Source organism: Podarcis erhardii, assembly GCF_964252035.2.
Source record: "Podarcis erhardii genome assembly, chromosome: 1".
Lineage (NCBI taxonomy): Eukaryota > Metazoa > Chordata > Lepidosauria > Squamata > Lacertidae > Podarcis > Podarcis erhardii.
This window is the reverse complement of record NC_138497.1, coordinates 47,536,797-47,564,390: the sequence shown is the minus strand read 5'-3', so window position 1 is coordinate 47,564,390 and position 27,594 is coordinate 47,536,797. Positions and strand designations below refer to the sequence as shown.

General features: G+C 43.2%; 3 protein-coding genes across 3 annotated transcripts in view; all 3 read right to left on the bottom strand.

Annotated features, from left to right (window-relative positions):
• Nucleotides 1-24,553, bottom strand: part of LOC309353070 (uncharacterized protein) — a gene marked incomplete at its 5' end in the record, with an annotated part of 87,686 nt that extends 63,133 nt beyond the window's left edge. Inside the window, one exon of the mRNA XM_081882079.1 lies at nt 24,087-24,553. Within this exon, the coding sequence (XP_081738205.1) occupies nt 24,087-24,553 (467 nt within the window). The remainder of the gene's footprint in view (nt 1-24,086) is intronic.
• On the bottom strand, nt 1,303-12,455 carry LOC309351679 (uncharacterized protein). The gene is made up of 2 exons (XM_081879475.1): nt 8,710-12,455; nt 1,303-3,849 (listed from the first exon to the last, which is right to left on the bottom strand). Exons 1-2 carry the CDS (start codon nt 10,918-10,920, stop codon nt 1,396-1,398), a joined length of 4,665 nt encoding a protein of 1,554 aa, XP_081735601.1. The 5' UTR covers nt 10,921-12,455; the 3' UTR covers nt 1,303-1,395.
• On the bottom strand, nt 20,224-24,080 carry LOC309352809 (disintegrin and metalloproteinase domain-containing protein 21-like). The gene has a single exon (XM_081881656.1). The coding sequence runs from the start codon at nt 23,786-23,788 to the stop codon at nt 21,674-21,676; it is 2,115 nt and encodes a 704-aa protein (XP_081737782.1). The 5' UTR covers nt 23,789-24,080; the 3' UTR covers nt 20,224-21,673.
• Nucleotides 24,554-27,594: the final 3,041 nt, after the last annotated feature.

Below are 27,594 nucleotides of genomic sequence, written 5' to 3'. Positions count from 1 at the left end.
CACTAAAGGAAAGGGTGATAAACAAGAATTGTGTTTGTGTTATGTTGATGATTTGCTTTACTCTAGAAAAGGTGACAAGCAAGTAAAAAAATTTGCAGAACAACTAAGAAAGGAATTTAAAGTAAGAGATTTGGGGCCCGTAAAAAATTATCTCGGTTTAGAAATTCAAAGAACAAACGATGGAAGTTTTTTGTTGAGTCAAAAAGACAAAATAGTGGAGTTACTTGAAAGAAACAATATGCAAAACTGTAAGGGAATAAAAACCCCAATGGAAATAGGTTTTTTCAAAAATGAAGGAGAATGCACAGAACCTGTAAATCCTGAAATGTACCATTCAATAATTGGAAGTTTATTATACATTTCATTGTGGAGCAGACCAGATTTGAGTTATGCAATTGGAATACTAAGCAGACTTGTAAGCTATCCTACAGAAAACGCCTGGAAAGGTTTAAAACGTATTTTCCGGTATCTAAAGCAAACACTTGATTATTGTTTAAAATTACCATCTACAGGGTCCACAAAATTGCAATGTTACGTGGACAGCGATTGGGCCAACCTGCCTGATAAAAAATCAATTTCTGGAATGGTATTTCAATTTGGAGATTCTTTAGTAGGATGGAAATCCAAAAAACAAACTATAGTGGCCACATCATCAACTGAGGCCGAATACTGTGCATTGTGGGAATTATGTAATGAAGTAAAATTTTATGTACAGATCATCAAAGAAATAGACGTACAGTGTAATTATCCTATTCAAGTTATGGAAGATAATCAAGCCGTAATAACCTTGTCTGGATCTGACCTGTTTAGAAACAAATCAAAGCATTTAGAAATTAAATACCAAAATGTAGCTGAAAATGTAAAACAGAACCAGATAATGCTGAAGTATTGTGAAAGTACACAAAATGTGGCGGATGTATTTACAAAAGCGTTAACCTTTGAAAAACATACACGACTGGTAACAAAGTTGGGAGTTGCAGTGTGTGATATGTAAATATGTTCTGTTCTGCTTAAAATATTATTGTTTCTGTTTGAACGAGAGGGGGTGTTAGAGGACATTCGGCACAGAAACATGTGTGTATACCTTTAAGAAGTTTCTGGGATTAATTGGCTGCAGGTGACCGTTGCTATAAAGGAAAAAAGCTGAGTTTTGTTGCTTGCCTGCAGGAATAACATCCACCAGAGCTTGTGTTTATTTGCTTAGTAATAAAGTCTTCGTTTTTTTCCGTTTGGGTTTTTACACCTATGTCTCCTGGAGTCACTCTGTCCTCTGCCACCGGCTGGAATCCCCCTCCAATATATTTGACACATTCAGTGTATTGTTCAATTCTCTGATTCAGTTGGGACAGAATTTTCTTCCTCTTTTACACCTTCGTCATATGTTTTTTCTGGTTTTTATACAAACCACACTCTCAGACGCTTCCTGAAATAAATACCCAGCCCCAAAACAGCAAAAATAATAGAAACAAGAAATACAATTGCTGCTATAATTACTGTCATGTTGACACTACGTTTTGAAGTGTTCCTTGGTGGAGGAGGTCCACTGTCAATGCTGCCACCATTACCTTGGTTTAGACAGTCTGGAGGGGCCCAGCCATAATCACAATGACAATGTTTGTAAGTGTTGCATATTCCTCGATTATGACACTTTGTGACATTGCAATCATATTTCAAGAGGGACACATTCTTGCACTCCCCATTAATACACATCATTTCTGTGCCACAAGGAGTCCCATCTCTCACTGCTCCAATATCGGGTATCTCCAATCCAGCATGGTAATCTGTACTCCAGCAATGCCTATTGCCAAGAGGTGTATTAATTATGGTGCTGTGTTCTTCCAAAGAAGGTAGTTTATAAACATTTTCACACTGGATTCGGCCGCACAAGATGTTCTGAGTATCACATTTCTTATAAGTGTCATGTCTAAGCCCACAGTTGCCAAAGCGATCACCTCGAGCGTTCATTTCACTGAAACAATCCTTTGATGCACCGGTTGCTTTGTTGCCAAAGATCATTCTGCACTGCCTAGTGTGAGTTGTGCAATTCCCATGATAGCAATATGCCCCATCACTACACGGGGCACCATCTTGTACATAAACATCTTCAGGACACCATTCTGAAGTCCCGTTGCAGTACTCGGGGAGATCACAGCTGCTGACCTGTTCTCTGCAAACCTTATGAATTGGAAGATACTGACACTCAGCACAGCACTGTCCAAAAGCACAAGTGGCATCTGGACTCAACATGCAATTAGACTGGCAACATGGATCCAACTTGCATTGCTCTGTTGAGCCACAATCACATTCCTCTTTATCTTCCACTACTTTGTTTCCACAGTATGCAAATTTATACATTAGATCAGGGTCTAGTGGAACTAACAAACACTGTCTGTTCCTTACTGAGAAGTAATCCTTGTAACTGCAATTGCTAAACTTATCTGTGCCTACTCCATATGCAACCATAATGCAAGCATGTCGATCACACGTGCAGTATTTTTCATCATGTTTCATTCCAAGATTATGTCCTACTGCATGGGCAAATGTAACAGTAATATCAAACAAACTGGGAGTCACATATGACTCAACACCACTTGCCCAGTGGGCAAGACAAATTGATTTTAAGTACGCTAATCCAACTGTAGGTCCAAAACTTTTATATACAAATAAGTGAGCAGCATCAGGATCTATATGTTTACTTCGTGACTTTTTAACAAATTTGACAAAATTGAGCAGTGTTTTTTCTATTGTGTCTTCGATTTTGATGAGGTTCTTTTCTGACCAAATCTCCAGGCCAGCTATAGACAACTCAACAGCAAGTGGCTCATATATTGAGTTTGCAGCATGGATAATATCTAGAACTTGCAAAGCAATACGACTTTCATTTCTGTCAAACCTGACATATCGTTCATGTTCTATCACAATGGCAAGCTCCAAGTATCTGGTGTGTGTCCACCAGGCTCCTCTCGCATCAATTTGAACTGTTACATTATTTGTGCTTTGGATCATGGCTTCTTGGCGTCTTTGCTCTTCCTCTGTTAGCCCACACCTCATTTGTACAGCACCCACCATTTCCTCCAATCTATACAACACATGTTGAGAAGTAGCAGATGCCTGAACAGGTTCGATTTCATAGGTGTGGTTTTCTAAGTGCAACAGACCCCTGAGTCCCCCTGAGCAAGTGCTGAGGGTGACTCGAGAGGCAGGATGGCCTTTTACCAAGCCGCGGTAGAAGCAGTCATCTCTGATGAAAGGATAGTCCATCTGAAGGTCCCCCTCCCTACTGTAAGTGAAGACAGGGAAATGTTTAGGCACAAAGCTCTTCTTTTTCCTGAGCTTCACGATGTGGCCCTTCCCCTCAATTTGCAGCAAGTAAGCGATAGTGTGAGGGTTTTGTCCATATCGGGGGGTTAATTTCCTTGGGACAATCATCTCATAGGAGGCATACCTATAGCCCTGTGGAGGGTTCTGACCTGCAGTCTCACTCAACACATTCCATGAGATCAGCACCAGCAGCCAGGGAAGACTGCTTGTCATCTTCCCTGACAGGTGAAAGAATGTACTAAGGCACCCCATGGGATGGCCTGTTGTGGGACCAAAGCAAAATGGGAAGGAGACTCCTATAGAGAGAGAAGGATTCTGATGATAGCAACCGTCTGTAGATTTACCTTTGGAATGTGGGCGGGCCTTGGTGATTAGGGACAGAATAGAATGCAGAGACTGAGCGAGTGGGAAGCGGGTCAGAGTGCCTGACAGGGGACTTAACAGGAAGAACAGAAAGGAGTGCTGATAGGCTGAGGACCATAGTGTCAGGTAATCATGGGAACTGAGTGCAGGGCAATGGAAGAATACCTAGTCGCATAGCTGTCAACTTTTCCCTTTTCTTGTGAGGAATCCTATTTGGAATAAGGGAATTTCCCTTAGAAAAAGGGAAACGTTGACAGCTATGCGCTAGTAGGAGTTCCTATGGCCTTGTCATGAACAAATTTGGTATAGATATATTATTTCTTGTGCCACTGAAGGGCTGGAAGCAGGATATGTGAACAGCAAGTTGCCTACTCTACAGAGATTTGGCCAGCAATATGCAGCAATAGCAGGTAAGGCGAAGGGGGAGTTTTTAATTATTATTATTTTATTAAATTTGTATAACGCCTTAAATCCATAGATCTCATAAATTTACAATAAGATATTAGATGCAGGTTGGAGTAAAGGTAAAGGTAAAGGTAAAGGTACCCCTGCCCGTACGGGCCAGTCGTGTCCGACTCTAGGGTTGTGCGCCCAGCCAGCGCTGTCCGAAGACACTTCCGGGTCACGTGGCCAGCGTGACGAAGCTGCTATGGCGAGCCAGCACCAGCGCAGCACACGGAAACGCCGTTTACCTTCCCACTTGAAAGCGGTACCTATTTATCTACTTGCACTTAAGGGTGTTTTCAAACTGTCTTTACTTGTCCATCTGGTCCACAGTCACACTGTAGCTGTTGCATACGTGCTCCTTTTGATGAAAAGGCTGACATTCAAAATTCTCCAATGTGTCTACTCATTTTGAGGTGGCTCACTCCTTGCCCCACCAACACACATGCAGGGCATAGAGGGCAGCTGCCCCTCATCCCAAGGGCATCTTGGCTGTGACTCTTGGCTGCGAGTCCTGGAAGACCTGCTGTCTGCCTTGCAACCTCTTCCCACCTGACCTAGGAGGGAGGGCCCCTGACTGACTTCAGCTACAAAAGCTGAGACTGCTGAACACACCCTTGAGCTGGGGTGTTGTTTGCCGGATTTTGTTGGGGGGGTGGTGGTTGCTGCTGTGGCTGGTTTTTTTGTATCTTTATTATAGATCTTGTGATTTATGTGGAAATTGTTCAGTCTGGTTGTATATTTTTATGCTTTCTTTATTGCTTTTGACTACTTTAGTTATGTTGTAGTTATGAGTCCAGCTACAAAAGCTGAGGCTGCTGAAGAGGCCAGAGACCATCTTGGCTGTCTCTTAGGGCAGACCCAGGTCATCGAGCCTGAGCTTCCTCATGAACTACCATTGACAGTATTGTTTGCATACCAGTGCAAGTAGATAAACAGGTACCGCCTAACTGAATCAAGATAGACTATATCCACAGCATTTGCCTCATTCACCAAGTTTGTAATTCCATTAAAAAAAAAAATCAGATTGGTCTGGCATGACTTATTTTTGAAGCTTTTAAGTCAGTTTCAACACCAGAAATCTGACATGGCTTTTTAAAATTCCACTGCATTTAAAACATGATAATGGATTTCCAGAATATTTTTTTCTTTTATTTGCATGACAAAATCAGTTTTTATTTGTGACAAATAGTTTTGTTTTGATTTACTGTTACGGGCCACACTCTAAATATATATTAAGCAGAATACATTTTTATAAAGAAATTAAAATACTCTCTTATCATAAAATCATAGAATTGTAGAGTTTGAAGGGATCATGAAGGTCTTCTACTCCAGCCCCCTGCAACCCAAGAATCTTTTGCCCAACATGGGCTTGAATCCACAACCCTGAGATTAAGAGTCTCTGCCCTACTGACTTGATCCAGTTCTTTTTAAAAGTAATTTTGATTTTATAAAAGATGACGGCAACTGCAAATGTTTGTTTGTTTATTTATTTATTTAATAAAATTTATATACCACTTGATTGTAGGGGGGGAAACCTCAAAGCAGTTTTGAAAAGTAATATGTACTTGAAATATGTCACAAAGAGTTACAACATTATACAGCACACACATACAAACAAACTGATTTAAATATATCTTTGGAATAATATGAATTTGTAGTAAATCAGCAGAGTGTCTTGGTAGAACAAATTGTTTTATAGGCTTTAACAGACTAATTTTTTCTAATACTTTTTCTGGCAGAAAAACATGTTATCTCTGAAATGAGGGTGTGTGTTTTTTTACAGAGGTATGTCCTGGTTTCTACACTTGCCTTTTATCTGTAAGGAACCTCTGTAGAAACAAAGAAAGGTGGTTTTCTCCATTTACAGCGGAGAGATGGATAGCTGAGGACCAGGCTCAAAACAGTGCCAGCTTGGACTCTGAGCAAGTGCAGACCTCAGACTATAAGCAAAAAGTCAGATGCCACTGTGTAAGATTAGCTGTCTCGGTGACTAGCAGCCTCATTCCCTGGGCTTTAGTTTCCTATTGTTTCAAATAAGTGTGCCTACTTCACCTATGAAATTTTGGAGAGTAAAAGAGCAGCTCAGCCCCACATTCCAATTTCTAGTCTGGAAAGAGGAAGGTCTAACAAGGGCATAATACTGCTTCTACCTTCCCCTTTTCCCTCTGCAGGCTGCTTCACCTTCAACTGTACTGAAAAGGGAAGAGCTGGGATGCTGTGGAATAGAGCATTGAAGCTCCTTCCTCCCTCAGCTGCAGTATCTGTGGCCAATATTTGCAACTCCGTTTGTGTGTGTGTGTGTGTGTGTGTGTGTGTGTGTGTGTGAGAGAGAGAGAGAGAGAGAGAGAGAGAGAGAGAGAGAGAGAGATGAGATCCAGGCACCTCTATGTGCAACACTGAAATTGGTCCCTATATAAGAAGGTCAGTCTGCTATTAGCAGAACTTTGGAACTTAAGAATTAAAGCATCCCTCTTTTGTCCATAGCAACGTTCAGTAATCTCCCTTTAGGGTTTATTCAGCAGAAATTATTCATAACATTAGGACTTCTCAACCATTTTACACCTATTTCGATAAAAAAATGTTAGCATTTGTACTTTCAGTGTTTTTAATCACGGCTTTTTGTCTTTTGAAACAAAGAAATAAACGCTTACTTGTATATTTTGAGCGACTGGTTGTGAGCCAGAGCCAGGCTCTCTTGGATGAAACCAATTTTCTGCATCCATTTTAATCAAGGTTTAGGTCTGTTTGGCCATGGAGACTGCTTTTGTTATGCTGTATGATGACCTCAGTCAGGAGAGGGATGGGAGAATGTGTTAATTCCCTGTTAATCCTATTGATCTCTCAGTGGCTTTCAATACCATTCACCATGGTATCCTTCTGGAGCAGTTGTCCCAGTGTGAGGGTGGGCAGCACTGCTTTGCGGTGGTTCTGGTCCTACTTGGATAGTCGTTTCCACAGGATGATGCTTGGGGAGTGCTTTTCAGCTTCACAAAGTCTTCAATGCAGGGCTCCTTAGGGATCAAGCATGGCCCCCATGCTGTTAAACATGTTAATCTACAGGATGTTAATCTACAGGAAAATGCTGGGTGGAGTCATCCAGAGTCTTGTAGTACGTTGACAGCAATATGTTGATGGCACATCTGGATTTCTTAACATCTACAAGTATAGCAGTGGATGTGCATGACTGATGTCTTGACTCAGTAATAGACTGGATGGGAGCCAATAAACTGAAGCTCAGTTCAGATTAAACTGAAGTGAATAGTTCCCTAGACTGGATGGATGGGAAATGGCCTGCTCTTGATGGGATTACACTCCCTCTGAAGGAGTAGTTACATAGCTTGGGGATACTTCTGGAAACTACGCTTTGCTTTCACTTGAGGCTCAAGTGGCCTTGGTAGCATGAAGTGCCTTCCATCTGCTTTCGCTGGTGGCCAGCCATACTCTGATGACCTCTGGGTTAGATTACTCAATGTGTTGTTATACATGGGGCTGTCTTTGAAGGCAATTCAGAAGTTGGTACAGAATTCAGTAGCCAGGTTGCTCATGGAGGCAAGACAGTCTGAGCACATAACACCAATCCTGGCCCAACCACACTGGTTGCCAATCAGTTTCTGAGCCCAATTCAAAGTGCTGGTTTTGATCTACAAAGCCTATTGTGGCTCAGTACCCAAATACCTGAAGAAACAACTCTCCCCGTATAAACCAGCATAGACCCAACAATAATAATCTGAGGCCTTTCTTCTTGTGCCTCCTCCTCAAGAGTTCTGGGGGGTGGCAACACAAGAAGGGGGCTTTTCAGTGGTGGCTCCCTACTTATGGAATGCTCCCTCTGAGGAGGCTCACCTGGCATCATGACGAAATAGCTTTAGGCACTAAGCAACCCCCCCCCCCCTTTTGCTATACCTTTGTTTTTAGTTATCTGTGGTCTCCAGTGGTTGGAATGTTTTAATCCCGCCTTTTCAAAATGGGATTTTATTTTACATTTATCTTTGGTTTTTATTTTATTTTCTGCTGGTTTCAATGTACAGTATGTGTTTGTTTTTATATTATAAATCACTTTGGATTACCTTCTTTAATGTATGAAGAATAAATTAGATAAACAAATCAACATTTTGTCATTTTAACATTTTGTTTCCACGGTTCTCTGCATTCTTCAGTTGCTTTGATATGAAGACATGGAATCACAAAGATCACGTAACGTTGTGATGCTCAGCTGTTAAAGTGTTTTGTTGCCTTTTTACTGCTCTACAACAGGCATATTTTAGGATATCACCTCAGTTACTCAAATGACATCAGTGGTTATGTTGGTTTCTGTGAGAATGGGATTTTATTCAGAGCCTGGCTTTTGCTGAAAGTATTTAGCATTCCTCCACATTCTTTTCCCCAGTGAGCTTAAGGGAGATACTTCTGAGAGTTAGAGACTGCAGACAACATCAACACATTGCAGAGTTCTGTCCTACTGTGCCTAGTAGACAAATGAAGAAGGGCTTTAAAAACTTTAGAAACTTAAATGTATCTCTGCATAATACTGTCCATTATTTCCTGCACATCTATTTGACACATTCAGTGTATTGTTCAATTCTCTGATTTAGTTGGGACAGGATTTTCTTCCTCTTTTACACCTTCTTCAAATGTTTTTTCTGGTTTTTTCCCAAACCGCTTTCTCAGACGCTTCCTGAAATAAATACCCAGCCCCAAAACAGCAAAAATAGTAGAAAGAAGAAATACAATTGCTGCTATAATTCCTGTCATGTTGACGCTACGTTTTGAAGGGTTCCCTGGTGGAGGAGGTCCACTGTCAATGCTGCCACCATTACCTTGGTTTAGACAGTCTGGAGGGGCCCAGCCATCATCACAATGACAATGTTTGTAGGTGTTGCATATTCCTCGATTATGACACTTTGTGACATTGCAATCATATTTCAAGAGAGAAACATTCTTGCACTCCCTATTAATACACATCATTTCTGTGCCACAAGGAGTCCCATCTCTCACTGCTCCAATATCAGGTATCTCCAATCCAGTATGGTAATCTGTACTCCAGCATTTTCTATTGCCTAGGGGCGTGTTAATTATGGTGCTGTGTTCCTCCAAAGAAGGTACTGTATCAACATTTTCACACTGGATTCGGCCGCACAAGATGTTCTGAGTATCACATTTCTTATAAGTGTCATGTCTAAGCCCACAGTTGCCAAAGCGATCACCTCGAGCGTTCATTTCACTGAAACAATCCTTTGATGCACCGGTTGCTTTGTTGCCAAAGATCATTCTGCACTGCCTAGTGTGAGTTGTGCAATTCCCATGATAGCAATATGCCCCATCACTACACGGGGCACCATCTTGTACATAAACATCTTCAGGACACCATTCTGAAGTCCCGTTGCAATACTCGGGGAGATCACAGCTGCTGACCTGTTCTCTGCAAACCTTATGAAGTGGAAGATACTGACACTCAACACAGCACTGTCCAAAAGCACAAGTGGCATCTGGACTCAACATGCAATTAGACTGGCAACATGGATCCAACTTGCATTGCTCTGTTGAGCCACAATCACATTCCTCTTTATCTTCCACTACTTTGTTTCCACAGTATGCAAATTTATATATTTTAGTGGAGTCTGGGGGAATTAGCAAACACTTCTTGTTTTTTCTGTTGAAATATTCTTTATAACTACAGTTACTAAACTTATCAGACATTGTTTGATATGCAGCCATTATGCAAGAACTCTGATTACAAGTACAGTATTTTTCATCATGTTCCATGCCAAGATTGTGTCCTAATTCATGGGAAAATGTGTGAGAAATAAGGAACAAACTGGGAGTCACATATGATTCAACAGCAGATGCCCAATGGGTGTTACAAACTGTTCCTGTGTACGCTAATCCAAGTGCACTTCCAAAACTCTTATATATAAATAAGTGAGCAGCATCAAGTTGTAAGCGTTTACTTAGTGAAGTTTTTAAAAAGTGGGTGAACGTATTATGAGTCTCGTCTATGCTGTTAACAATGTTTATGAGGTTTTTTTCTGTCCATATTTCCAAGCCAGCTATATACAGCTCAAGAGACAGTGGCTCATACATTGAGTTTGCAGTATGGATGATATCCATAACTTGCCTAGCAACACGACTTTCATTTTTGTCAAACCTGACATATCGTTCATGTTCTATCACGATTGCAACCTCTATGTACCTGGTATGTGGGAACCAGGCTCCTCTAGCAGCACTTTCAGTCAATACTTTTCTTTTCTTTTGGAACATGGCCTCTTGGCTCCTTTGCTTTTCCTTTGTTAACCCACACATCATGCGAACAGCACCTTCGATTCCCTCCAATCTGTACAGCACATGTTGAAAAGTACCAGGTGCCTGAACAGGTTCAATTTCAAAGGTGTAATTTTCTAAGTGAAGCACACCTCTGAGGCCCCCCGAGCAAGTGCTGAGGGTGACCTTAGAGGAAGGCTTGTCTTGTACAAAGCCATGGTAGAAGCAGTCATCTTTGATGAAAGGATAGTCCACCTGGAGCTCTCCATCCTTACTGTATGTGATGACAGCGAAGTGTTTAGGGACAACGCTCTTCTTTTTCCTGAGTGTCACCACATGACCCTTCCCCTCAATCTGCAGCAGGTATGTGACATCATGAGTTTCCTGTTCTCCATATCGGGGAGTCAGTTTCCTTGGGATGATCACTTCATAAGAAGCATATCTAAAACCCTGTGGTGGTTTCTGACCTGCATTCTCACATAACACGTTCCATGAGATCAGCACCAGTAACCAGGCAAGATTGCTAGTCATTTTCCTTGATCAGTGAAATAATTCACTAAACCACTCCACTCTTGCTTGTCTTTCTCAATAGGGAAGCTCCTTGTGGGTGCAAGGCAAGATAGGAAGAAGGCTGCATGTTAGATAGAGGAGAAGGATTCTGTCTATAGCAACCGTCAGGAGATTTTCCTTTGGAATGTGGGCGGAGCTTGGTTATGAACAAGACGGAATGGGGAGAGAATGGAAAGGGTGGGGGAGAACCTAGAAGATGGTTAGCAAAAAGGGCAGTTACAGGAAGAACAGGATGTTCTGTGGACAATTTTCAGACCAAGATGTTAGGGTAGTGGAAGATAACCAAAATCACTAACCTCATATTAATACAAGATATATGAACTCTATTTAGGAGAGGCTCCTTGGGGGTTGTTACTATCTTGCTTTCACTGGAGTGATCCTCTTCAGAGATAATTTTAAGCTCCCCAAGCACAATGTTATAGGGAGACAGGCCATGTCAAGGAACATTAAGCCACATCAATTGGATCCTGTGTCATTGATGGAGATAGACATGTTTCCTCCAAATATGTGGATAACCTCCTTTCAGAATCTGAGACAAACATCAGGCATTCACCTAGTTCTCTGGACCACAGGAGCCTAAAGTTGCAGGCTTGGTTGGCTACCAGATGCAGAAATGCACGCCAGGTGAATAAAGACTTTGCATGAGTAAAAGGAAACTCTTGAGCAAGTCAGTCTTCAAAAGCAGACCAATTCCTCAGACAATACTTAATGGACCATAGCTATGCTCTTGGTGGGAATCTGAAGGTTCAAGCTTAAGTTATAGGCAGTGGAATTATGTCTGTGCACCACCACCACCCAGATTCCAGTCTTAGGACATTCCAGAGCTAGATGGATCAATTATGAGACTCAGTATAAGGCATGTCCCAATGTTCCTATTCCTGCTGTTGAGTCTTCAGGATAACTGTTTTTTCCCCTCCTGCCTGCTGGTTTTCACAGCAGGAAAACCCTGACTAGTATCATGGCAGTTTGCACATCAAAGTAAATGGTCATAGCCTGAGGATTTGTCATGCTTTTTATTTAATAACTGACAAAAGTTTCAGGGTAGAGAGGAGGTCACTGAGGTATCATAGGGGCTGTTAAAAGGGGTTTTGAATACTTGAATGTGATTAATCAAATCATGATGTGCTGTGTATAAAGGCTGTTCTGCTGCTAGAATCTGCTGTTCCCCTTACCACAGACAAGATAACTTTACAATTAGACGACCCTTGCACTTGGTTTGGTAGCTGCAGCTAGTACAATATGCAGCTGCTAGGTGCTTAGTGGAACAACCTGTAGTGATCAGTGTTAGAAACTCATGTATATAAGCCAGGCACCAAATGGCTCCTTAAACCAAGGTTACAGTTGCCAAAATGTAATGTCCAGTTCCCATTTTAGCATCAATGGTTCTAAATTCTTATTTTTCAAATGATGGACTGACTGTGATTGATTATCAGTTAAATTTCTGGCCCGTTCAGATGACTACCTTGAGCTAGGTTAAGAAATTTGAAAACTTAAAGAAGGAAGAATCATAGAATCATAGAGTTGGAAGAGACCACAAGGGCCATCGAGTCCAACCCCCTGCCAAGCAGGAAACACCATCAGAGCACTCCTGACATATGGTTGTCAAGCCTCTGCTTAAAGACCTCCAAAGAAGGAGACTCCACCACACTCCTTGGCAGCAAATTTCACTGTCGAACAGCTCTCACTGTCAGGAAGTTCCTCCTAATGTTTAGGTGGAATCTTTTTTCTTGTAGTTTGGAACCATTGCTCCGTGTCCGCTTCTCTGGAGCAGCAGAAAACAACCTTTCTCCCTCCTCTATGTGACACCCTTTTATATATTTGAACATGGCTATCATATCACCCCTTAACCTCCTCTTCTCCAGGCTAAACATGCCCAGCTCCCTTAGCCGTTCCTCATAATGCATCGTTTCCAGGCCTTTGACCATTTTGGTTGCCCTCCTCTGGACACGTTCCAGTTTGTCAGTGTCCTTCTTGAACTGTGGTGCCCAGAACTGGACACAGTACTCCAGGTGAGGTCTGACCAGAGCAGAATACAGTGGCACTATTACTTCCCTTGATCTAGATGCTATACTCCTATTGATGCAGCCCAGAATTGCATTGGCTTTTTTAGCTGCCGCGTCACACTGTTGGCTCATGTCAAGTTTGTGGTCAACCAAGACTCCTAGATCCTTTTCACATGTACTGCTCTCAAGCCAGGTGTCACCCATCTTGTATTTGTGCCTCTCATTTTTTTTGCCCAAGTGCAATACTTTACATTTCTCCCTGTTAAAATTCATCTTGTTTGTTTGGGCCCAGTTCTCTAATCTGTCAAGGTCGTTTTGAAGTGTGATCCTGTCCTCTGGGGTGTTAGCCACCCCTCCCAGTTTGGTGTCATCTGCAAATTTGACCAGGATGCCCTTGAGTCCATCATCCAAGTTGTTGATAAAGATGTTGAATAAGACCGGGCCCAAGACAGAACCCTGTGGCACCCCACTAGTCACTCTTCTCCAGGATGAAGAGGAACCATTGATGAGCACCCTTTGGGTTCGGTCAGTCAGCCAGTTACAAATCCACTGAGTGGTAGCATAGTCAAGTCCGCATTTTACCAGCTTCTTTACAAGAATATCATGGGGCACCTTGTCAAATGCCTTGCTGAAATCAAGGTAGGCTACATCCACTGCGTTCCCTTCATCTCCAGGGTTGTAATTCTGTCAAAAAACGAGATCAGATTAGTCTGACATGACTTATTTTTCAGAAATCCATGCTGACTATTGGTGGTCACAGTATTCCTTTCTAGGTGCTCACAGACTGTTTGCTTAATGATCTGCTCCAGAATCTTCCCTGGCATTGATGTCAGACTGACTGGGCGGTAATTATTTGGGTCCTCTCTTTTCCCCTTTTTGAAAATAGGGACAACATTTGCCCTCCTCCAGTCTGCCGGGACTTCACCTGTTCTCCAGGAATTCTCAAAGATGAGTGCCAGTGGTTCTGAGATCACATCTGCCAGTTCTTTTAATACTCTTGGATGCAGTTCATCTGTCCCTGGAGACTTGAATACATCTAAACTAGCCAAGTATTCTTGTACTATCTCCTTAGTTATTCTGGGCTGTGTTTCCTCTGCTGAATCATTTGCTCCAAATTCTTCAGGTCGGGCATTGTTTTCTTTATCGGAGAAGACTGAGGCAAAGAAGGCATTGAGGAGTTCAGCCCTTTCTGTGTCCCCTGTTTGCATTTCACCATCTTCTCCTCTGAGTGACCCCACTGTTTCTTTGTTCTTCCTTTTGCTACGAACATACCCATAAAAGCCTTTTTTGTTGCTTTTAACCTCTCTAGCAAGCCTGAGTTCATTCTGTGCTTTAGCTTTTCTGACTTTGTGTCTACACGTGCTGGCTATTTGTTTGAATTCCTCTTTGGTGGTTTCCCCCCTTTTCCATTTTTTGTACACATCCTTTTTTAATCTTAACTCAGTTAAAAGTTCTTTAGATAGCCACCCTGGCTTCTTTAGGCACCTTCCATGTTTCCGTCTCATTGGTATTGCCTGAAGTTGTGCTTTTACTATCTCCCTCTTAACAAACTCCCAGCCATCATGAACTCCCTTTCCTTTTAGTATTACTGTCCATGGGATCTCACCCAGCACTTCCCTAAGTTTTATGAAGTCGGCTTTCTTAAAGTCAAGAAATTGAGTCCTAGTATGCTTGGCTGCTCCTTTCCGCTGTATAGTAAACTTCAGAAGAGCATGATCACTCACGCCTAATGATCCTTCCACTTCTACCCCACTAACCAGGTCATCAACATTGGTTAGGACCAGATCTAAAATGGCTGTTCCTCTTGTTGCTTCTCCCACTTTCTGGACAATGAAGTTGTCTGCAAGGCCAGTGAGGAATCTGTTTGACCTTATGCTCTTGGCTGAGTTTGACATCCAGCAAATATCCGGGTAATTGAAGTCCCCCATTACTACTATCTCCCTTCCTTTTGTATGCTTGGCCATCTGTTCCAGGAAGGCATCATCTATGTCCTCCGTTTGGCTTGGGAATCTATAGTAAACTCCCACAATGAGGTCCCTGTTATTCTTCTCTCCCTTAATTTTGACCCAAATGCTCTCACTTTGGCTTTGAGGTTCTAAATCTTGGATCTCTTCACGGGTATACACATCCCTGACATATAACGCCACTCCTCCTCCTTTCTTGTCTGGTCTGTTTCTCTGAAATAGATTGTATCCCTCCATTATTACATTCCAGTCGTGGGACTTATCCCACCAGGTTTCAGTGATGCCTATTATGTCATATTTAGTTTGCTGTACCAAGAGCTCAAGCTCATCTTGTTTATTACCCATGCTTTGCGCATTAGTGTACAGACATTGAAGTTCATTAATCATTCCCCCGTGTCTCTTATTTAAGGATTTTTTCCTCCCATCACTAGGTCTGCGTGCTGTTTGCTCCATTCGGTCGATGACATTTGGATGATCATCTTCATCAATTGATAGACTCCTACCTTCAGGAGCACTGTCTTCCTCCCCCACATTAGTCAGTTTAAAGCCCTCCTGATGAGGTTTCTGAGATTTTTGGCAAAAACATTCCTCCCAACCGCTGTGAGGTGCAGCCCATCTCTTGCCAGAAGTCCATCTTCAAGAAACTGCAGTCCGTGATCTAAGAATCCAAACCGTTCCTGTTTACACCATTTGCGAAGCCAGCTGTTCACTTCCACTATTTTTCTGTCTCTCCCTGGGCCACGTCGTTCAACTGGGAGGACAGATGAGATGACAATTTGTGCATTTAATTGCTTCAATTTCCTGCCCAGAGCCTCATAGTCTCTTTTGATCTTCTGGAGGCTATTGCTTGCAGTGTCACCTTTATCCAAGTACAATTCACAAATATATTGGCCTATTCCAATCTTTTTTTCTTATTGGTGAAACAGACCATTCATAATGTTGAGCTATTCTTCACAACTGTGAGGTAAGTGAAGACAAGCTACAATAATGAACCATAACAATGTTCACTGCTCCTGCTCAAGCTGCACAGAAAAAAGCACTTTGGTTCCTGAAATTAATTCCAATTGTGCAAATAAAATATAACTGATAGAATGACTTGCCTGTTTGGCCCCAATGCATCTTCCTTCCTGCTTGCTTGTTCTTTTCCATGCTCGCATAGGGGGAACAACGGCAGAAAGGCAACTCATTTCCAGGTACATACATTTAATTCTCTTGGTCAACAATGAAAAAGGATGGAATATTTGTAAGACTTTTAGGTCTATTTCTAATGAGATAGATGATAGATGATAGTAGATGATGATAGATAGATAGATGATAGACAGACAGATAGATATTCCAGTCACCTATCTGTGTTACGAACTCTATATGGACCACCCTCAATGTAAGACAAACTTGTTGTATTTGCAGACTCTTCTACACAGCGGAATGATGAGCAGTACGTGCCACATACTTTTCTTTACTTTATTTACACTTCAATGCTGAGAGATTACAAACATGCAGCTTGCCTCTGCGAGAGCAGAGAAGCAACTTCTCTCCTCGGAAACACCGAGAGAACTGGTGAAAAACAGGAAACCAGTGTACATCACATCCAGTCTTCCATTCCCGTGGGAAACCCAACAGTACTCTGACTGCGGAATGCAAAACATTGTCCCGTGACAAGCACTTCGCTGCACAGTGAAGAAAGCAGAAACCAACAAAACTATCAGCAGAATTTTGGAGTTTCACAATAACTTTATACAACTGGGGTATCTATGTCACTTTTTCAGTACAAGGGAATTTGACATTCCTTTTTAAAAATCAATTTTATTTTGAAAATTGTAATGTATTTCCAATTGGACAGTTATTTATTTTTCTCCTATTTCCATGACTAAATGTAGTTGAAATGGCTTGATGCATTATTATTTTGTCCACATCAGCTGTCAGTACAGTTATCTTTCTTGAGGATTTATTCAGAAGAGATTATTCAGAAAATTAAGAAATCTCATTTAATGGACTTCTGAACCATTTTACACCTATATCAGATAGAAAATGCAGGCATTTTGCGTTTACTTCTTAAGCACTGTTTTTTCGCATTTTTAAATAAACAAATAAATAAATGCTTCTTATTGGTAAGATTCTTTTATATTTTGTCCATATAACATTAATATTTTTGCTTCCACAGTTCTCTGTATCCTCTTTTTAGGTGGTTTGAATTTGCTCATTAGCAACCCAATGAGACAGGAAGCAAATAGTGATAAAAGACTAGAAACCAGATTATTTCTGTTTAATGGTACACAGTTCTTCATGTAAGGCATATTGTCATACAGAAGATAATTTAATGTGACGTTAAAATAAGTATTTTTTATTTATGTAAAATAAATTACTGTAATATTACATTGCTTAAAGTTGCTTCATTTTCTTCAAAATTTGAGAACATTGTCATTGTAGTTGCACTGACAAAGCAAGCAATCAGTGCATGCCATTGGTCATCCTCTTTGCTACTTCCAGACTATCCAGTTTTGAAAATGAACATGTAAGTTCCATAGCATATCTTAATTTCCAGGTTTCCTGACATTTTTAAAAGCCAGGCTTATGGGCCAGAATCCTGGGGCCTTCAGCAGGGTGATGACATATAAAAATGAGTTAGACAGCAAACAGAGAAAGAAAATGATTCCCTGAACACCATTTATACTGATCAAGAGCAGGAGGATAGAATATTCTATTTCATTTTTGTTCGTTTGTGAACTTATATAAGATATCGGCTATGGCGGGGGTTCCCAACATGGTGCCTCCTGTGATGCCTGTGAAAGGTTTCAAGAAGTAACCTCTCAAAACTGCAATGCATTAGAGAATGTTTGCTCTTCCTGCTTAGTTCTTGTTTGAACTGGTTTGGCCTTTACCACACTGAATACCTTCGCCCCTTAAACATGCCCACCCCTTCACTGAATGCCAGAACTGGACACTCACCATCCATTCCATTCTAAACAGAGAAGTGATGGATTCTCGCTGCAAGCAAACACAGCAGTGGATTCTGTTGGTGCCCTCTCCCCATTGATGAGGTAGCTGACCATTTTGTGGCCCTGGATCTTTTTCTACTTTTAAGATGTGACAGCCATTTTGTGACTGGTTAAAAACATTTGGTTTAAAAAGGAAACATCCATAGAACATTAATTCTACAGTTAATTCACTGCCCATTGCCTTATCCCTTCTTAGCACCCACTGTCCTTTCCCTTGATTACAAAAACAATCCCATTCCCAGGGGCTAAATTGACCTTTCCCTTTCAAATTCCTGCTCACTGGAATTTGAGCCATACCCCCTGATTTCACTAACTGCATTAGCAGCTGGGGGAAGCTAGTCAGGCATATAAATTTAGATAAGCCTAGTGAGTAAGCCTGTTCAATTGGCTAGAAGCAGATACAGGAAACCTTTTTGACTCAGCAGCCAAGATGCCCCCACCCCATGGGCCACCTTTGACAGGTACGCAGTAGCCACACACCTGTCAATAATGATGATGATGATGATGATGATGATGATGATGATAATTTATTTGTACCCCGCCCATCTGGCTGGATTTCCCCAGCCACTCTGGGCGGCTTCCAACAAAGATTAAAAATACATTAAAATGTCACACATTAAAAACTTTCCTGAACAGGGCTGCCTTCAGATGTCTTCTAAATGTCAGGTAGTTATTTATCTCTTTGATATCTGAACGGAGGGCGTTCCACAGGGCGGGCGCCACTACCGAGAAGGCCCTCTGTCTGGTTCCCTGTAGCTTTGCTTCTTGCAGTGAGGGAACCGCCAGAAGGCCCTCGGCGCTGGACCTCAGCGTCCGGGCAGAACAATGTGATTGGAGACGCTCCTTCAGGTATACTAGGCCGAGGCTGTTTAGGACTTTAAAGGTCAACACCAACACTTTGAATTGTGCTCGGAAACGTACTGGGAGCCAATGTAGGTCTTTCAATATCGGTGTTATGCGGTCTCGGCGGCCGCCCCCAGTCACCAGTCTAGCTGCCGCATTCTGGATTATTTGACATAATGATGTCAGGTAACTGCTAAGTGTGCAGTACCATGCACATGCTAAAGTTGACTTATAGGGTGAAGGGAGAGGTTATTTGCATAAAATGCAGTGGCAAAGCAGCACCCAGCAAGATTAAGTGCTCCACTCACCAACTGGTGAGTAGAGGATTCAATTCCGCTCTCTGCAGGGATTTACTTTGCTAATGTACTCCCCACTAATGAAGCAGCACCCAGCAGGATTGAACCCTGCCAATGAGCTGATGCCACCGGTGGGTGTGGTTTGTGGAAAATGTCCTCATGGGCTAAATTGGAACCCCTGACAGGGCCAAGATTGACCTGTGAGCCAGAAGTTCCCCACCCCTGAGCTAGAGGGAGTCCCAACCGGCAAAATGTCAAAATAGGTCTGCTAAGTAGCCAGGAACATTTGACAGCATACATGACACTGGAGTGGAGGACTGTACCAACTCTAACACTGTATGTGTTTCAAACTGTCACTTTCATAGATATCATCTGCTTTGCTCTCATTAAATTCCTTGAGGTGTCCCAATAAAAAATATTGCACTGGCTGCAGAAGGCATGACTACCAAATAATCTACAGTAATTTATGTCTAGAGGCTATTATTACTTTGAATAAAAGGCAAAAATTAGCTGTAATTGTAGACAACTATACTGTTCCAGGAATGATTTGCATTCATAAAACCAATCACAATACCAAAACAAATTGGTGTTCTCTTGATGAAAAGCTGATATACACCTTTTTATGAAGACATCACTATTGCAGAGTGTTTAACTAGCACCAGGGAAACCTACGTTAAAATTCCCATGCTGCCATGAAATTAGCAGGGACAGACACCAAGATCTATCTGAGACCAGATGCTATTACCTACCTCACAGGCTATTGTGAGGGGGGAAATGAGATCTATGTATGCTTATTTGAGGTCCATGGATGAAAGGTGAGATACAAATGTAATAAATAAAAATACTTTTACATAAAATATTTTTATTAAGTAATCTGAAATAATTTCTAAGCAATAGTTTTCATGGTTGTACATCAGTAAAGGGCATTCAAAACAGTATATTGTACAATATGATAAAGATAAATTACAAAAGATGGATGATATATATATACATATATATAAACTCTCACTGTTCTGAGCAAGTATCACTGTTAAGAACTGTAAACTGATTCTTCCAGGAAATATCCAAGTGTTAAACAATGCAGTCCTGATGAAGGGTTTGTGAGACGGAAGTCAAAGACGAATGCTTTCGGTTAAATTAGAATGCAAGACAGACTGAGACAGAAAGGCAAAATTTGTATTTAATTGAACCAGTTTCACTAGAGCAATTTTCTTACATTACACAGGCCCATATATAATGTTTTCACCCCAGATGTTTGATTGTTCAAAGGGCATACAATACTGCTATAGAACATATACCACATAGCTCTGCTGGCTTGCACTTTTGTGTTCTGCAAAAACCATACATGAAATCTCCCAGAATTTATATTGTATGCCATTGCAAATCAAAAGCATGAGTTTACATTCATTCTTGTGAGGCAGCTTATGAATAGTCATAACATACTGGAGTTATGTATAGAGCAGCAGTGTGTCAGTTATACTACTAATGGATGCTGCAGTTCCCAACACACTTACACATGATTAAATATCATTTAAAGAGATACACAAATCTTGAGTAAGAGGAGCATGAATGTGCAATTGTCAGATGTTTTACCTCATTCCTAAAGGCATTTCAGATGTGTGAAGAAACCAATTGTATTGTCATTATTGCAGTTAAAAGAATTGTTCATAATTCTTTTTGAATGTATCATCTTTCTAGGTTTGTCTCTGGATGGCATTCTCTTGCTACTTCAATTTTTTCCAAGCTTCCAATCCTCTCTAATTTACAGCGTTCCAAAGTTAGTTTCACTGTATGCTTTTGCCTCCACAAAATGGCATTTAGAAAGATTCTTGTGGGCTTGAATATATTTTATTAGAATGGGCATATACATAATTTGCTTGAAGATGCAACTGTAAAACACTGTCCAGTTTAATTCTTTGAGCAAACTTTGTAAATGTCCACTTCCAATGGAATGTTATTAAATGCATGCATAAATTGTTACATGAGCTTTCTTGTGGACCCAACATTTTGTTTTGGAAATTAACTACTGATATGCTTGGCCTTCAACAAGAACATGGAACTTCAGTTTCTCCATTCAGAGAGCAGAGGTACATTGTTTTTAAAAACCACAGGTGCCAATTAGAATAATTGGTCAGGTTTCAATTTATTTCCGTAATAAACAATTTGCATTACCTCCACATGACCTGCAAATAAGATCAGTCTGATAGGACCTATTTAAACAGGCCCTGGTCAGCCCCAACCCACACTGGAGTGCTCTGTTTATGTGATACTCCACAGTAATTATGTTACAACAGGCCCCATGGGAAGTCATCCTCAAACATTACTATCTAGGTGCCCAAGTATTTTCATAAGCCGATGAGCCTAGAAAATTAATAGCAAGTCAGATTTTTAAATTACTAAGAGAGGCCAGACTTGTTTTACAAGCAACAAAATACATTATTTGCAGCATAATGTACTGAGTGAAATCCTTTATAAGCTCAACATCTCCTAAGTGTTTGCAATGTCAGATTAGACACTTTAGGACTTGCTGTCTTTTGAGAGCTTACTGGAGTCTGACACTTCAATGAGTAATATACAGTAAGTAATTTCAACCCTTCTATCAGTGAAATTCCTTATATGATTCCAACCCCAGCTCCAATAACAACAGTAAAAATAACTATTACAATGCTTATAGTCATACCTAAATTGCCACTCTTAGGTGGAGGGGGTCCACTGTCAATGCTCCCACCATAACCTTCATTTAGACAATATGGAGGGGCCCAACCATAGTCACAATGACAATTTTTATGAGAGTTGCACATTCCTCTGTTGTGGCACTTTGTTTGATTACAGTCATAGTTCAGAAGGGATACCTTGATACAATACCTATTAATACATATCATGCCATCACCGCATTGTGTGCCATCTCTCACTGCTCCAATATCAGCTATGCCCATTCCATTTGGGTAGTATGTACCCCAGCACAAGTTGTTGTTAACAGGAGTTTGTATTATGGTGTTATGCTCATTCAGATTGGACACTTTATCGATATTTATGCACTGGACTCTTCCACACAAGATACTACTTGTTTCACATTTCTTATAAACATCACCAGGAATAATGCCACAATTGCCAAAGCGGTCACCTCGCGTATTTATTTCTTTGAAGCAATCTAGTGGGGCAACCGTTGCTTGTTTGCCAAATATCATTTTGCACTGTTGAATGTGAGTAGAGCATTTCCCGTGATAGCAGTAGGCACCATCATAGCATGGAGCTCCATCTTGCACATAAACATCTTCAGGACACCACTCTGAAATCCCAGTGCAGTATTCAGGAAGATCACAGATGTCAGTCCTTTCTCTACAAACTGTTCCAGCTGGAAGAAACTGACAATTGGCACAGCATGTTCCAGAAGCACAAGTGGCTCCTGACCGCAACATACAATTCGACTGGCAACATGCATCCAATTCACAATGAAATTCTGAACCGCAATCACATTGTTCTCCGCTCTCTACCACCTTGTTTCCGCAGTTTTCGAGCTCATACAGTTTCTCATGCTCTGGTGGAATTAACAGACATTGTTTCCTACCACTATTCATTAGGGTAGAATAACTATCAAAACTGCAATTGCTAAACTGACTTGTGTTGCTCTGTAATGAAGCCATAATGCAAGAATGCTGACTACAAGTGCAGTATTTCTCATCATGTTGCATGCCAAGGTTATGGCCCAACTGATGAGCAAAAGTTATAGTGAATGAGAACAAACTAGAAGTAATAAATGCCTCGACAGCAGATGCCCAAATGGGATCACACACTGTTCCCACAAATGATAATCCAAGCTTATCTCCAAAATGCTTATATACAAATAAGTGGCCAACATCATGCCTTAGATGGTGGATGAAGGTCGTTTTTCTCCAAGTATTAAAAACATCAAGCAGTTCATCTATACTTTTAGCAATTGCCATGAGGTTCTTTTGTGACCATATTTCCAGTCCAACTAGGACTACATGAATCCCAAGAGGCTTATAGAGTGAATCTGCAATATGGACAATATCCAGTACTTCTCTAGCAGCAAGACTTTCATTTCTGCCAGTATGGACAAACAGCTCATGTTCCACTACAACTGCAACCTTCACATATCTGGCATGTGTCTGCCAGAGTGCTCCCTGGGAACTTTTGAGCTCTACATTCTCTGGGATCTGGATCGTGGCCTCCTGGAGATTTTGATCTCCCTTAGTGAGCCCGCACCTCATGCGGACGGCGCCTTCCTTTTCTTCCAGCCGATAAACCACATGTTGAAAGTTCGTGGGTGCCTGGACCGGCTCGATTTCGTACGTCTTGTTTTCCACCTGCAGGAGGCCCCTAAGGCCTCCTGAGCATGTGCTGACCGCGACCAGAGAGGAGGGCTGGCCTTGCACAAACCCGTGGTAGAAACAATCGTCCCTGACGAAAGGGTAGTCCGCCTGGAGGTCTCCCTCCTTGCCGTAGGTGAACACCGGGAAGTGCTGAGGCACGAAGCCTCTCTTCTGCCGGAGGTGCACCACGCGGCCCTTCCCCTGCAGCTCCACGAGGTACGTGAGGTCTTGGGGCTCCCGCCCGCGACGCGGCGCCATCCTCCTCGGGATGATCACCTCGTAGGAGACGTATCGGAAGCCCTGAGGCGGCGCCTGGCTCGAGGCCTGGCTCAGGAAGACGCCCGAGGCCAGCAGCAGCCACGCCAGTCCCCCGCCGGCGCCGCCCGGCCCCATATCTCCCCTCGCGCGCGGGCCGGGGGGCGGCCGGAGGGCCTCGCCTCAGGCGGGAAGGCGGCAGCCAGGCAGGGAGTGGGAAGAAGAAGGACGAGGCTCCTCCGCTGATGCCGCCGACGCCACCGGCGCCACCGCTGCCCTGCGGGGAGGAGAGCAGCCATCGGTGGGGTCCTCCGCCCGGCGCTCCAGCAACCGTGGAACTGAGCGGCCCGAGGGGAGGGGCGAGCGCGGGAGCCGCGGCGGCGGCGGGGGGGGGGGCGGGAAAACGACGCCGTTCCAGAACAAAACAGTGGCTTACCTGGCTTTTCCCCTCCAGGCGGGGCGCTCGGCCTGATTTGGCGGTCTCGCCGCCGCCGCCCTTCTCCCGCCGCTGGTCAGCCGCCGCGCCGCTCTCCCTCGAGGCTCCCCTGAGAGGAATTCAGCAGGTGCTTTTTGTCCCACGCGCGCTGCTTTCCCGTGCCAAGAACAAGCCCCCCGCGCCTCGTTTCTCCGCCTTCTCCTCAGGGGTTTATTCGGAGGGTGTGGGCGCGAAAAATAACAAAAGTCTCTCTGTGGCGCCTGCACGAACCGAGAGGGCGGCGAAGCACACGGAGCCGACGGCCGGTGGGTCCAAGAAGGCGGTGCAACCCACGAGGGCGCCTCTGGCCCTTTCCTCGAACAGCGTCGTCGCCTCTGAGGAGGAGGAGGAGCCGTGATTCTGCCGCCAATGGAAGCGTGTAATCCGCCGGGGTCCAAACGGCTCCCAAGGCGGCGGGCATGACAGATTTAAGCTCCTTGGTGGTGGGCGGCATTCGGCCCTTAAGAAACGGTTAGCGAAAGGAACCTCGCCTGGCCGCCCCGAAGCCTCCCGCCGGCGACAAGTGTGCAGGCGCCCTTCTCTGAGGGAAGCATCTTGGACGGCTAGAGCAACGCCGTCGCCGGCCTTCGAGGTCGGGGAGCATCTCGCTCCTCGCTTACCTCTCTCGACGGCGCGGCGGGTGACAAGGTGTGAGGGAAAGGATGCCTGCGTGAGGGAAGCGGCGGGAAGTGCCCCTGAACCACTTGCGCGCTCTCTACCCATCTACCTCTCGGTGTTATCGTGAGTCTAAAAAGGAGAGAGGGACAGAGAGGATATAGAGTTAAATATTTCATTTGGGGGTACGATCATAAGAATAGCCTGCAGACATAGGGGATCCTGGGACTCTCAACTGTTGTTTCATTGCAGCCCCCATCTTCCTTGATCAGTGTTTGCATTGGCAGGGAGTAATGGGAATTGCAGTCCAGCAAGATCTGGAGGGCAACAGGTTCCTCATTCCCTCCTCACAAGGCTCACACCTCCCTATTAACCGTCTATGAAAGTTAGATTTTGATAATCTCTGAAATGGAACAATTCAGGAAAATTAGGAGAAGATACAGTCAGCCATCTACCCACTTTCTTATTCCAGAATATGGTGCAACTATTTTTTTCTGATCATTTATAGCCATTTAAACTGTGCTCTTCTTTACTTTACATCCATGTGAGATACGCTGAACACTTAACTTTGAAACACTCCATATGCCACAGTAAAATGTGTTAGTCTTTAAGATGCTAAAACCCCTCTTCATTGCTTTTGCTAACACAGCTACTGCTCTGGCAATTGTTTTAATATGTAATTTTAGCTGCCCTATCATATAAAAAAGCACATTGAACACTTTCCAGTTTCTAGCTCAAAAGGCTTTGGTTATTTTCAAAATAAGCTCTGCTTCTTTCCTGACCAGCTGCTTAGCTTCAGTTTCAATCTAAAAGGTGCTCAAATTGCCTGTTTGTTTTCCGAGATGAGAAAGGACAAGGAGAGAAGGGATTTCCTCCAATGCCATAACCACATTTCTATTCCCTCTCACCCTCCACCCCACCCATAGACAGCCTGGCATTGTCTCAAACATTTACAATCTGATTTTCACCATTCTCTGTACTTTGGTGTCATCTGCAAGCCTGGCTACCTACTGCTCACCTGATTGTAGATAACTTGGAAAACTAAATAGCACCAGTTCTAATAAGGATCCTTTTGGGGGTGGGGTTTCATTTTTTGTGAAAACTTTCCTGTTCTTCAATGTTTTACCAGTCCAGAAGAAAATCTGTCCTCCTGTTCCATGGCTGCCAAGTTTATTCAGAAGTCTGTATGTGGGAATGACTCTTAGGACTTTTTCCTATATACAGTGGTGCCCCGCAAGACGGAAGACCCGCTAGACGAAAGGGTTTTCCGTTTTGGAGGCGCTTCGCAAAACGAATTTCCCTATGGGCTTGCTTCGCAAGATGAAAATGTCTTGCGAGTTCCTGCGGGGTTTTTTTCCTTTCCCCCCCCTTTTCCTAGGCCGATAAGCCGCTTATCAGCTGATCCGCTGATAAACCGCTTAACAGCTGATCACTAAAAGCCGCTAAACCGCTAATAGTGCTAATCCGCTAAGCTGTCAATGGGCTTGCTTCGCAAGACGAAAAAACCGCTATACGAAGAGCCTCACGGAACGGATTAATTTCGTCTTGCGAGGCATCACTGTATATGACACCTAGCATGTCATGCTTAGTAGTAGCAATAGCAGCAAATTCCAGATAATGTAAAGTTTCAAATGTTACACATGAACTCACCAATCTCCTTGGATTAAGGTGATGGTACACCTACTTTGGAAGATGGAACCTGTTTTTCCTTAGCCGAGATTCTTGCATTGCAGGGGGTTGGACTAGATAACCCTTGTGGCCCCTTCCAATGCTACAATTCTATGATATGCAGCAGGCAGGTAGCATAAATTTATCCTGACTTTTTGTCTAGTAAAAATTGTCCCACCAGTAAGGTAGTACAGCACATCTAGAGATGCCACTTGCTTTGATCACTGTCTTTGTCCTATTTGCATAGCCAGGCAGCTATCAATACTGTGCAGTAGAACAAGGGCGGGCAACATTAATTTGGACAACTTGATGTTTGTGGCTTCATCAGAACACCATTTGACTTAAAAGGAGCTCACCAGTAATTCTTCATACTCCATCTTCCTATTACCGTATTTTTCCCTCCATAAGACACACCTGACCATAAGACGCATCTAGTTTTTAGAGGAAAACAATAAAAAAATATTCTGAATCACAGCCTCCTCAGGAGGAGAGCGATCCCCTCAGAGGCTTGGGAGGGAAGCTGCGTGCCCGTCAGCCATATGGTTGGCGGGCCACAGCTTCCATCCTAAGCCTCTGCAGGGATCGCTCTCCTCCCGCGGAGGCTTGGGAGGCTTTCCTTCTCCCCACTTTTTCTCCCCCTCCCCAAGCAGCACAGGCCCCTTTTCCAGCCTCCTCTCTATCCCTTTTGCCCAAACTCCTCAGCCGACATCTGCAATTTCTCCCCTTCGTTGATGCCTCTCCTTTGAACTCTACCATGACTCTCCACTCACGGCAACCTACCTCCTTTCCCGCTTCTTGGTCACCCTCCTCTCCGTCCTCTTCCTCCCCTCTCTCGGGAGCTGCCTCTTCTCGCCATCCTCCGGCCAACATTCCCAGAGCCATCAGGGGAAAGGGGAGTCCATTGGCAAAGCCTCTCTCAAAGAGAGCAGCCCAGGAGTGTGGGGCAACAGCGCACAGCTTGCCCACCACTCCCAAACCTTCCCAGGGGAAAGGAGAGGCTGTCGGCAACCCAGGAGGGTGTGGCAACGGCGCACACTGCACTCGGGTGATTCAGCTCCAGGGACCACACATTTGCTCCATAAGACGCATAGACATTTCCCCTTACTTTTTAGGAGGAAAAAAGTGTGTCTTATGGAGCGAAAAATACAGTATCTGGGGCAATGCTAATTACATAAAAGGCTCAACT